This window comes from Cystoisospora suis, assembly GCF_002600585.1.
Source record: "Cystoisospora suis strain Wien I chromosome Unknown contig_1030, whole genome shotgun sequence".
Lineage (NCBI taxonomy): Eukaryota > Apicomplexa > Conoidasida > Eucoccidiorida > Sarcocystidae > Cystoisospora > Cystoisospora suis.
The window spans coordinates 1-13,057 of record NW_027153831.1 but is presented as its reverse complement, the minus strand read 5'-3'; the positions used below and the strand labels follow the sequence as shown (position 1 = coordinate 13,057).

Here is a 13,057-nt window from a genome sequence, read left to right as displayed (position 1 = left end):
TGTGTATGGTGTTCCTTGTGTTGTCTCGGCGTGGTGAAAGGGAACCTGGAGAGTCTAGGTTCTTGCCGGCCAACCAGCACACTCCCCCCGGACGCGTCAAGCTGTTCGTTGGTGATTCCTTTCCCGCCCCAGTCTCCAGAGAATAACTGTCCGCCCTCATGCTACTACAGTCATATACTGATGCTCAGGACACTCGACGCGCTGTATAGAGGCGCTGCCAGCACCCCAGGAGAATAGGCTCTGTTCGTTGCTTCGTTACTGCTCTGCCAGCTATTGTTTCCCATGCAGCAAAGGGGAAAGCAGAGACTTCTATTTGAATGCAAAAGCAGAGTAGTTCTCGACACCGACTGATGCCTACGTTCCTTACTCACCCGAAATTCACTGCTTCCTCCGTGACAGGACAGCGGATGTCGAGCAGTGGTACGACTGATTATTCTCACGCTCGTGAGTGATTTCATGCCGGGCGAAACGCGTTGAGCTGAAAAATCAGGAACTCGACTTCAGCGTTCTAGCATCGAGGTGCTCCTTTGTTTCTTCGGCGTGGGGAAGTAACCCCTCCGTATCGCGCCGCGTCAGGGTGAACAGCAGATTGAAGGCAAGAGGTTTTCATTTTCATGTCGAGTGAAGCGAAGCCACTGTTGGCATCGGGTAGCTTTCTTTATCCGCGTCTGCTCTTCATCTATCGACCCTTCCTCAAGGTGGCACGGCGCGCTCCTGACTAAGAGCGTGATTCCCTCCTTTACAACTCCAGGACCGGAAAAATCAGATCAACTATTGGAAAAAGTGAAAGAACCCTGTTTAATTGTTAGCGTAGGAAAGAGTGTGCCATTTCCAGCCTGTTGCCCCGCAGGCTTGCGGGCCCCTTTTTCGATATGTTACTAAGTGGTCTTGTCTCTCTTCGCCTGTGTTCTTCGTTTCATGATAATGGTTATAGCAATAACTCTGCTACTCGCCTCAGCATGAGGGAGCCCATGTATGAGTGTATGAATACGTGGGACCCGTACCAGTATTTGTGTATGTAGAATTGTGTGAATGTTTGCCTTTAAATGCAAATTTACATATGTGTAGGTACGGATTCGTGCATGGATCTCCGCATGCAGGTGTTAGTACGCACGGATATGTATGTGTGTATGAAGGCGAACCAGCATGTATGTATGATATGTACATTTATGAGCACATTGTAGCCAAAAAGTGGTGAAGGTTCTATGTGATAGTCATGTTACCATACGGTACGGTGGGTAAGCGTACCAGTGCGGCGCTTAGCTTACAGACACTTCGCGGACCTCAGTCAGCTACGGCAGGCTCGACGCGGCACTGGTGCACTCGGGTCGCCACTGTAGGGCCGCGCATGTGCACGACGACTGGTGTAGGGCCTACTGATGATCCCCGTGCTCCGCGATGCGAAGCTGGTACACTCGGGTTGCCACTGTAAGGCTGAGCATATGCACCACGACTCTACAGTCGCGCCGTACGCAAGCCGTCGTTCGTATGCTCAACCTTACAGTGGCAACCCGAGTGTACCAGTTGCGAGTCGAGCTTACTGTAACTGAATCTGGGGTCCCCGAAGTAGCTGTCACCGCATTTGGACGCTTACCGACCCGTACCGCATGGTAACGACATGACTATCACATAGGAGAACCTTCACCACTATGATAATGCCCGTTCGTCGACGGATCATTATAACAAGCTTCGATGTAGTATGGTTCACCGCGGAGAACCAGCGTCCCTCCTGGTGTAAGAGTGATTCCCCTGCCAGCTTGAGAGGAAGGCACAGACGAGGTGTCGCGAGCCTTTACTCTTTGTGCCTGTTCCCAAAGAAAGTGGGGATGGTGGTGACTATTGAGGCGTCTCAAGCCTCCCTTTCGGCTGGTGCGTCCAGTTCCGATACGGGTCGCGTAGTATGGAATCGCTCACTTCGCTCTGCTGGCCCTGGAGACATCAGCATAGTTGTCCAGTCACTCCTCTGGGACCCACTATTGGGCCCCTTTGGTGCGCCGGGTGACGGGGATAACCGTCCAGCCACGTGTCCTTTTCCCGCTCGTATCCTTTTCAGATCCAAGAAGGCTATACAAGGTTCCCCGTAGTGGGCAGGCCACGAAAAAATTCTTTCTAAGCCGAACTAGTGGGGATCCAGGCGTTGGAGGCCCAAGGGTCGGACATGAAATGGGAAAACTTCCGTGCTAGGATTCTTGGGGGCGACGTTGTCGACGGGGGAGTTTCTCACGTGACAGGTGAGAATCGGAGGAGAATCACACTTCTGCTGAAACGACTAAATTTTTTTCTGGACGGCGAAGACGACGAGTCTAGTGGATCGGTCCCGAGAGCGCCTGCTGTATGTTTCGCCATGCTTCGGGACTAGACTCACAAACGCTGGTTCCAGTGTCCAGATACACGGTTATAGTGCGTGGGCGGAGAAAGCAGTCTCCCGAGCAGAAACGTAGGGCAACAGGTGTATGTACAGACGGACGTTGGAGAGTCTTAGGAGTCCCGTTCCGGGGCTGAACGTCACTTTTGTGAAAACCGCCTCGCGCGCGGCTGATATCAGTGCATAATGGGTTCAGCGGCATTCGTCTCCTGCCGTTCTATCTCCTTAGAGACGAGTGTGCTTGGAATGAGAAGGATCCTCTTCTCCGCAAGCCGGCAACATGCGATGAAGTCTGGATTCATTGGCAACTGTGATCTCCGCGCTGCGAGTCAAGGTGATGGCTGCCCGCAAGTTCGGGTGGCCTGAACTCTCCAGACAAGACCTGGTAATGAGTGCTCAGGATTTCTTTCTCTTATTGTGATCGCACAGCCATCTTGCTCTGGTCCTCTTCATCTTCACGTGCTGTTACTCTTGTCTTTCTTCGTCTCTCCTCTCTCTGCATGAGTGTCTCCTAACGGGTGCACTGCCGGCGGACCGCACGGTCGGAAAGCGGAACTTAGGGTGCCATCTCTAAGTTCCGCATTCGCCGAACCGCTGATCCGTCGTCGCGGCCCAGCCGTCCGCGGTAAAGAACCATCGTAGGTATCGGTAAGTACACGTCGGTGTAGGCAGAAAAAAGAAAGGGAACCCGCAGAGATAATACCCGTGTAGGTGTGGGCTTTCCGTTATGATCGTCGTCTGTACATCTGTTCGATATATGGTAAGTGATGCATACGAGCTGTATGTAGTAAAGAGCTGTTGAGGGTCTGTTTCTGACTGTAAAGACACAGGTATATAAAACAAAGGAGGCAATGACTGGCGTCGAGAAAGAGCTTGTTATCACACACCTGAGTAAAGCGGCGGAAGAGATAGGCAGCAAGCCTGTGTTACGCGATCGAGATGATCGCAAGTACTCGTCACAGTAGCGAAACGCACACACATACATATGCACTTCTTAGACACGGGGATGGACATCGGGAAATATATTCGGAGGTCCTCCTCCATAACTGTTGTCCTTCCGGAAGCAGAGAGAGGAAATTGAACATGAAATCCGCAAACAGAGCGAGGAGAATTACAGGCAACAAGTGTAGCCGTCCCCGTGTGAGATCATTCGATTTTAAACACTTGCACGAAGACGGGCTGCGCTTCTGGAGTTTTTTTCTATCGATCTCAGGCAGAATTTGCAGGTGAGTGGGCGCCTAAAGTAAGATTGCTTCGGCCAAGTAGATAGATGACAGAGATGGCAAAAAGTAAATTCTTGGAGAGGGACATCAGGCAGAAACAATAGAAGAGAGAGGGGGTCGGAGACACAGATAGAGATGATCAGCCAGAACCAGAGAGAGAGCCAGAGGGCCAGAGACAATCGAAGGGCGGATAGACAGAACCGGAGAGAGGATCAGAGAGAATCAGAGAAAGGATCAGAGAAAAACAGAGAGGATCACAGCAAATCGGAAAGAAAATCAGAGAGTGTATCAGACCGAGGAAGAATCAAAGAGAATCAACGGGAAAGTCCCTTCTTTTTTCTCTCGTCTTTTCTCTCTTCTTCCCCAGTCTGCCTGGGCCGGCCTTCCCTATCATTCGGATGACAGCGTTAGTTCATCAACAGAGAGAGTTCCTCCCTCTTGTTCTTTTCCCTCCCTCTTAGCAGCCACCTCCTCTTCCCCTTCGTCTTCTCTTATCTCTTCTTAGAACACACCTCGTCTCGCCCTTCGTGTTCCCTCATGCCTTCGCTTCATTTTTCTCTGTCTCATTCGATGAATACTGCTTGGTTCTTCTTCTTTTCGTTAGGTCTCGTCTTTGTCTTATTTCTGTTCTCCTTTCAGGTTTCCCTCGCTCTTTTCTTTAGCCTTCTCGTCATCTTCGTTTCTCCAAGCAAGCTCTAGTCTCACCGTCGAGGGTTTTCTTCCGTTTTCCGTATACTGGCTGATCAGAAGAATAAAGATCACTCCCTCTCCTTTCTTTCATCCTCCTGCGTCGCGCCGTTGACGTTGTTTGTTTCGCTTCCTTCTTCTAGTTCATACTCCATATGTTAAGCAGAGTTGTCTCTCCGGACAAAGAGAAGAGGAGAGTGAGGGGGAAGAAAGCCTCAGAACTCTACATTTCAATTCTAGTTTTCTTTTCTCTCCACCGCCACATAGTTTTCGAACAAAGAGCAGTATACTCTCATATCTTTAATCTATGAACCACAACGCTTGTTGATTTCTTCCTTTCTCTGTCTTCTCCGACCTCAGAAATCCTCGTCTTCTTTTGATCGGCTGTGGATGCGAACAACGAAAAAAAAAAAGAGCGGAGAGAGAGCTAGATAGATAGGAAGACACAGTTCTCGAATTCTTATTACAACAGATAGGTATGTAGCTGTACAACAGATAGATGCACGAGTTAAAGAAAAATAGAGGACCAATAGATAGATAGATTCTGTTTGTCTATCTTTATCTGTTTTTTCCTTATGTCTATTCTACTTATCGTTATTTCTCTCCAGGTGTCTATGCCCTTACCTCTCTGTCAGGCTTTACGTCTCTCCTTTCTTTTGTTTTTTCTTCCTCATCTCCCTGTTGTTTTTCACTTTTCTCTCTTTTTGACCGTCCCAGGGCGCACCTGCTCACCTGTATAGATATTTCGTATCTAGATGCATATAAGACGGGAATATCCATGTGTACGTAGATATATGGGTATAGTAGCACATATGCACGCGTGTGCATTGTGTATATACATGCGGTCTAATCAAGAGTGTTGCTTCCTTCACGAAGTTCAACGAGTCCAAGACATCCACATTAATCAACATTCACCATCGGAAACAACCGCGATCTCTCTCCCCATCTATTCTGCTACTGCCCAGCAACGCAGCGGCCTACAGGGTGAACGGATCCTTTTTGTCACTAGCAGGAAGTTGGTACGCTAGGAAGAGGAAAGAGCTAAACTCTCTGTTCCTCTACTTCTCCAGCCGGCCGCCTAATCGGGAGTGTCGGATCTCTTATTTTTCCTCCCCAGTGAGGGGGTTGGCTTTTAGCAGCACCATGGACTATTTTCAGCTAGTCTACCACGTAGTTTTTCCCACTCTATTGGGCTACAGTAGCACCCGGGCTCCAAGGAGTACTGACCGCAGTGCACAGACTCTAGCTCACGGACCATCTCTTACTTGTGTTCCTCGCGAGTACATCAACGACTACGTGTTACTAGTGCTATCGTAGGTCTGCAGGGAAGCTCAGATCCTTGAATTTGATGAGACGATCACGTTGGCAGATGTGATATTAGCATCTTAGATAGTACTCAAGAAGACCCTCGACCTCAATATTGCTACAGTATCAAGCGGACATAGTGAAAAGGCCGACTAGCCGTTCAGCATGCCGTACCTTCGAGCCTGACAGGACTAGTGAAGCGTGAGACGCCGGTACGTTGCAGCCTTCCTTCTATAGAATGCCGAAAACTAAACTTAAGAACCAAGTATATGCAGAACAACGCGAAGGTCATCATAAACCTTACGTCCTCAGGATGAATAAAGCGTCTTTGATGTTGTTCTTCTCACATGCAAAACTCAGACGAAACTGTTAAACAGATTCCATACGTCCGTTAAATCCTCTTTTTTTTCTCCGACTTCTTTCTTTCTGTTTTCTTCAACGCCTCCCAATCTCTGGACTCTCAAGATATTCACAAGGAACAAGGACACTCTGAGATCTTATAGGCCTCACTTTTCTTGAAAAGATCGTCCCGCCAGCTATTTGAAGACAAGGTTCACTGATCTGTACTTCAAGCTGAAGAAAACCCTCATGCAGACACGTTACAATCAATTCTAGCGCTGGCGTGTCTTGTATGTCTTCTCCCTTCCTCAGCAGCCATGACTCTACTGCTGAGATGTGGAGAGGCTCATCCAGATGCTGGCGAGGATGAACCTTGAATTCTGTGGAAGAATGAGATGTTTTCTTTCTTTCAACGTCATTGTCGAACGCATGCTTCTTATCAGGCGGAAAGCTCTGAGGAGGCTTCACGTGATCAACATTGAATAGCTTTCTCCATTGTGGAAGAGGTACAGTGAGATCTTCCGTCGCTTGTGTCTTTGGCGTTTGCTGATTTCTCTGCTCGTGTGTCGAGACATCTTGGTTGATGGGGTTAGAAGCATTCCATGCTTGGATGTAACTCGAGAAAGAGATGAGAGAAGGATTCTGAATCTGAAGAGGAGAGAAAGAAACAGGACGGTTATCCGAGCCAGAAAACGACGAAGAGGTTGAGATCTCGGGTGTATCAGTAAAGAAATTTGAAGGTAGCAAATTGTTGATTGAAGAGGAAGGCGGCGTGGTATTGAAACCATTAGGAAAGAATTTCTTTCTTTGTTCCTTCGAAATCATTTCATCTACTCTTGGACTTTTAGATAGAATTGCATCAGGTAAGACATGCTCCGTATTACTTCTTAAAGGAATCAATGAATCTAGTAAGTCTTGTACAAGAATAGGGTCTGTGTTGAGATCCAAGCTTAGCTCTTCTTCATGATCCTTCTCTCCCGAGTCAATCTTTTTCGCACGAGGAATTTCATTCACGACTCCAGCATGGTCTCCACGCTGACTCCTGTTCCATCCTGGTTCTCCTCTTTGTACTTGATTTGAACTGGCACTTCGAGAATGTTCATAGTATCGAACAAGAGCTTCACGAGGTTCTCTTTCCGCTGTGATCGCATTCACTTGCAGAGGATGTAACTGCCTACCCGGGATATACGAGGGTTGTTGCCATAATTCATCGGGTATTCCATCTCCTACGTCATAAAGAAAGTCTTCCTCTTCATCGTCTTCCTCCTCTTCTGAATGATTGTCTTCACTGAGTTCTTTCTTGAACAGTGCATTACCCGTATCAATTTCAGCTCCTGATAATACATGGTTTTTCGATCTTTGTGCATCTTGTTCGTATGGGTCGGTGAACCTTGAAGCTGAAGATGGTTTGTTGCTCCCCTTATTGCTTGAGAAAGAATGGACTCCGGGAATCGGAAAGGAACCTTCTGGATGTGAGGACAAGCGTCGTCTTCTCTGTTTCATCCGTTCTACCTCTGAAGGAAGAAGTATTTCTCTTTGCTTATCTGAGATTCGCTTATCTAAGATTTCTGTGTCAAAAGCGACTGTAGCTTTGAAGCTTCGTCCAAAGCTTTCTTTTCCCCTCGTATCTGGTTGGACTTCGTCTCCTTCCGACTTCTTCTGCTGGTGTGCCTGTTGTGGAACTGAAGCCTGGGTCTTCTTTATGCCTTGCTTGGGCAGATGATTCTTTTCCTCGGGAATCGCTTCTTCAGAGTCGAACCCCTGATCTATCGTCTTCCTGAGTTTCCTTTGCACGATATCGAGTGCTCCCTGAGATGCACGGAAGAACACTTCTATCTTTTCGGCTTGAAGACCCAAAGGGAAGAATAGAGGATTGTATCCTCGTAGAGACAGCTGAAGTCCATTGATGCTAGCTGTCAGTTTACTGTCCTGACCATCTGCCGTTGAGGAAAGCAGCCGGAGAGAATTCGTGTACAGCGGAGGGCTCAGTTGCAAGAATTGAGCCTCACTGATGAACAGCAGATTTGAAAACACTACAATGGTGAAGGCCGAAGTTATCGCGGGCAGACTCATCAAGACAGCAAATAGAAGTATGCGAAGTATCTTCCGCTTGGAGGTTCCCTTCTCCCTAACCCCGACTTCCGACATCTCCTCTCCTTCACTTCTTGTACTTCCGCAGTCAAGAGTGCTTGCTTTTGATCTGCCATCATCGGTGCCTTCTTCATCACTTCTTTGAAAATTGCCCTGCTGGCATGGTTTTTCTTGAGGACGAGAACGACACTCTAGAGGAGGTAGAAAACCAGGAGACGCCTGTGGAGAAACTTTCATTGTACTTCTGCGAAGTCAGACTCGACGGAAACAGAGAAACAGAGATGAACGGGAAGCGTCGATGCTGTCCTTGAGACCGCGACGACTGAGAGAAAAAGCCGATAGGCCGAAGGGAGAGAATCTTTCACAGTGAGCTGTTGTGCTTCTTGAAGGGAGACAACAATGACTATTCCACGATGAATGGCCGGCAGAGCCGTGTTTCTTTCCTACGAGTAAGGGGAAGTGCCCTGAGACAGAAAGACGTGGGGTAGAACGTTCGAATGTCGTAATCAGAAGAGTCAGTTCACGAGCTTTGCTATTGTTTGAAACAAAGGTGACAACAGAGTGTATTGCTTGCGAAGCCACTTAACAAACAAAACACGGGAAAAACGATAAACACGATAAAATGCCCGTGCTTGCCTCGGGCCGGAAAACGCCATCTCAAATCACAAGATCGTGCATTGTCGGTTGTTCAGTCGTTTGAGGACCATTTTCACCGGCGGTTGATTGGACTCTCCGGACCGACAGGAGAGCTTTATTCCTCATCGGAGCAAGCATTCGTTTCAATTTGAAACAGCTGACCTTTTAGGATTGTGAGATACTTTACAAATCCCACCGCCTTGCCAGCCTCGGAGGAAGCCCCGGAACACAACCATGTTTCTCTGTTTCTTCTGTTTGAACGAACCTGCATCAAACTAGTGGACACACACGCTACTGTGGGACACACACAAGCCTAGATGTATTACCCGGGTGTTTTGATACGTGTCTCGCTCTGGATGTACCTCACTCCCTCCCCCTGCCTACACGGCGGCGGTGAGTTTCTGTGTCGGCCGATCTTATTTGATTTCTTGACACTGACTGTCATCTTGTGCCATCGCATAACACATCGGTGTGACGCGGCAGACAGTAAAGAAATCCGCCGCCGAAAGGCTCGCCTTGAACACTCTTACTCTGCACCAGGCATTCGATTCCGTTGACAGGTCGGTTCTTTTTTACTCGAGAGAGTTTATCGTTTTTCCGTGTGTCACCGTCGGTGAAGAGGGTGATGCGGTTCTCTAGATCTTTTCCTAGGAAGGTATCAGGAGAGAAACAGAGGCGATAAGTGATTGGGACCGGCTGTCTGCCACAATCTTTACTAGAAGCACAAAGCTCGTGGTCCAGTCCTTTTTCTATCAGTCCAGGCTTCAAAGAAACATGCCAGTCCATCGTTCAGACCCGAACCTCTCATTGAAAAGCAGTGCACACATTCACATATCAAACATACGCTGTTGCCGCGTCACTGCGCGCCTGAGTATCAGCCTAATTCCTAAGATGCTGCTGTACATCACGATATGGAATACTTAAAACTGCCCAAGTTTCGTGCTGTTGGGAATCTGTCATTCGTTCTGTCTGACAAGTCCGCACAACACACAGCCGCGTCGCTTTTTCGGAGTCGGTGAAGAGTATCAAAACTTGTAGGAGCGGGAACTTGAAGGGGAAAAGTACCTCCTTGATCAGGGTCACATCTATCTCTGATACCTCGTCCTCTCTACAGATACGTTCAATCAGAAAGAACTCTGTCATCTGTCATCCACCTGTGTTTGTCTGTTGTTCTAGCTTGAAGCAGACATCAGTGCATTGTAACGGGTAAATCATTTGAGAAGATTCCAGGGTGTTCTTTATTTCACTGTCCTTACCGACCGCAAAAGCAAGTTTGGCCTAGTGGAGGCCACCCTTAGAACACACGCGCGCGTCAACCTTAGCAGTCAACAGGCTTCGACTTGTTTGTCTGCTCGTAAAGCCTTTCTGTTTCTTTAACAGAATCGGTTCCCTCATGCTGAGAGCCATCCGCAGGAGTTCTGTAGGCTCTGTCCGCGTGGTGGAACAACCACCGAGTTTGTTTCCTCGTGTCCAGCTTGGCGGAGAACGGCTGAGTGACTGTCGTATCAAAGAATACTACCCTAAAAGTAAAGTCGCTCAAAAAGGCACAGAAGAAAGATCCCTGTCACATACGAGGACCGAAGTACCATTTAGCCTTTCACAGAGGAGACACACCCGTCCCTCCCCTTCTTCTTCCGTAGAGAAGGAGGAGACACCCGTCCCTCCCCTTCTTCTTCCGTAGAGAAGGAGACACACGAGCACCGTTCCTTCCTTCGTCTTCGCATGTCGCTCGGACTGTCTGGAAATCCACAGTCTCTCATTGTCTTTGCTCGTGTTTCCATCATAAAAACAACTACCACACCCGCCAGCCTCGCTTTGCAGCTCTCCGTTCACCTCGTTTTAACGGCATTCATATATGAGCTTCTTAACCCTACCTACATGCAGCGATAGCCCCAGCAGTCCGTTTGCCTGCCCGTGTCGAGTCCGTACGGACGTAGAGAGGGCATCGTGGCCGGCATGTCTCTTTCTTTCCTTGGAATGAGAGAGTCACCTTCATCCGAACATACACTTCCCGTTCTCTCCGTCTTTTTTTCTTATAGATTTCTCTTGTTTAAGATTCTATTTTTGAAGAATGATGACCTGGTTGGTTTTTTGAAGAGATCGTTTCTCTTCTCCGGTAACGAATAGTCAAGTTTAGATACGCTCCGGGCTAATGTAAGAAAAGAACCTTCTTGCAATTCTTTCTTCTTGACTTTTCTTTCAGCCTTCTTTTGAAAAGGCAAGTCGCAGTGCGTACTTATCCGTTGTTCCTTTGCTCTTTTCTTCTGTCGAAATCTTTTTTTTCTGTACATCCATCCAACCGTGTTGTCCTTCTTCTTTTCTGGACTAGAGAAAGATCAACAACTTATGTCCGGATATTCTTCATCGCCATCTTTATCACCATCGTCCTCTCGTACACCACCCTTTCGCAGCAGCTATCTTCATTTTCCCCTAGGACGATGCTGCATCTCGATTCAACAGCAACAACATCGAGAGATCACCTGTTCACCTTCTTCTTTTTCATCGTCTCCTCTTCCTCTTCTTCCTAACATAACAAGAAAGAACAGGCTTCTCTTTCAGTTAAATCACTGTCTCCCAATACGTTCATCCATTTCACTTCCGTTTCCCAACTATGTCTGACCTCTCTATCTATCTATCTATCGATTGATCTATCTATCTACCTGTCTATCTATCTATCTTCAGCCTGTCTATCTATCTATATCTACTTAGTCAATCGTTCTTTGTCTATATCTCTAATTCTATCTATTTCGCTATCCTTCTGTTTATCGATCTCTCTCTCTTTCTCTCTGAGCTACCATCATGAAGCTCACTACCCCTACGTCGAAGATGAAGAAAAGTAAGTCCAAGACAGCGGGAGACGAGGATGACGAGCAAGAAGAAGAAGACCAAGCCACAGTCGCACCTCCAGATATCTCGGAGAGAGGTGAATTTGGCGAGGATGATGATAAGAAAACTCGATGTGTCAAGGGCTTCTGTACTCTCGTAAAATGGCTGGGTCTCATAACGGGAATGCTAACTCTCGTTTTATGGGCCATTCATGTCTACGACAAAAAAGTCTCTGCTTCACTCCCTGTTGGGGACGCAGATTTCTTCGAAGATATCAATCTCTCTTCCTGGAGAAATACGCTCTTCTCCTTTAATCCTGACGTCTTCGGTAAGATGTCTTTGCCATACCGACGAAAAAACACACAGAGAGAGAGAAAGAGAGAGAGAGAGATACACGCATATCTTTGACCTTTAATCTATACGTCTCCAAGCTATCTGTTGATCTTTATCTATCTATCTATCTTTAATCTATCTATCTATATGCATCGTGGCATGCATTCATAGAGGTCAGAGTAGTTGGACCTCTCTAGCTTCCCAGTTCATCGATCAGAAAGTAACCAGAGTCATATATCTGTATCTATCTATATATTTAAATACATACATAGACATACATACAGTGTGTGTGAACTTTAGATTCATTTCATTGTGTATGTACATGTCTCTATATGCCTTCTCTCTCTCTCTCTCGCTGTCTCTCTCTCTCTCTCTCTATATATATATATGTGTGTATGGGTATGTGTTGATTAGTTTGCATGCATGGGTGGTAGTTCTCTATGTTTGTGTATGTGTGTAGTGGATGCGTGGACTCCCTTTATTATGGGGCTGATGGCGATTCTCATGCACTTCGAGAAATTTCATATGCCGGTCTTCACAGCTGGATGGTTTCGCTTCTGTGTAAGTTTTCTCTTCGCTCTCTCTTCTCTTCTCTTCTTATTCTCTTTCTTCTTTCTCTTGCTCTCCTCCTCCTAAAGATGCAATAGAAGGAGATTCCCTCTCCTTCCCTTCTTTCTCTTGTTTCTTACGTTTGCTTCGTGAGAGATTTGTCTTTCAGAGGCTTCCTCGTGGTTTGCTTTGCCCTTCTATGGGTGCTCCGTCTTTCTTTTCGATTCCTAGCTTCTCCGTTTCTCATGTCTACATGTATATGTATCTATCTATCTGTATATCTATCCCATGTGTAGCTATGTGTTATATGTACATCTCTATTCTGTACACGTACATCTGCATGTCTCAGGACAAGACATATGAAAGGACATGAGAGATTCTGCTAGTCCATTCTAGCGTCTACCAAATTGGTTCAGAAGGCTCTATTGACCCTCCTACACACGTGTACTTGTATATACAAATGTATGTAGATCTCTGTAGGTGTATGTGTCTCTCTCGCTCTCTCTCCACCATATCTATCTATCTACTCATCTATCTATCCTTATTCTGTCTACTTTTGTCCTGTCTATGTATCTTCAATCTGTCTATCGTTGTCCCACAATGAAAAAGAGATACTGATAGAGATTACATGGGTCCTTCCTGTACGTCTATCATATCGATCCACCTTCATCCGTTTCTTGTCTTTCCTTTCTCTCTCTCTCTC

The 13,057-nt window shown here is 47.0% G+C and overlaps 2 protein-coding genes across 2 annotated transcripts; one reads left to right on the top strand and one right to left on the bottom strand.

Annotated features, from left to right (window-relative positions):
- Positions 1–6,015: 6,015 nt before the first annotated feature.
- Positions 6,016–8,254, bottom strand: CSUI_002436 (uncharacterized protein; the record flags this gene model as incomplete). The annotated part of the gene is made up of 1 exon (XM_068062637.1): positions 6,016–8,254. Exon 1 carries the CDS (start codon positions 8,245–8,247, stop codon positions 6,016–6,018), a length of 2,232 nt encoding a protein of 743 aa, XP_067925388.1. The 5' UTR covers positions 8,248–8,254.
- Positions 8,255–10,179: 1,925 nt separating this feature from the next.
- On the top strand, positions 10,180–12,366 carry CSUI_002435 (uncharacterized protein; the record flags this gene model as incomplete). The annotated part of the gene is made up of 2 exons (XM_068062636.1): positions 10,180–11,800; positions 12,266–12,366. Coding segments are annotated over exons 1-2 (456 nt in total), but the record flags the coding sequence as incomplete, so codon positions are not given.
- Between the last annotated feature and the right edge of the window lie 691 nt (positions 12,367–13,057).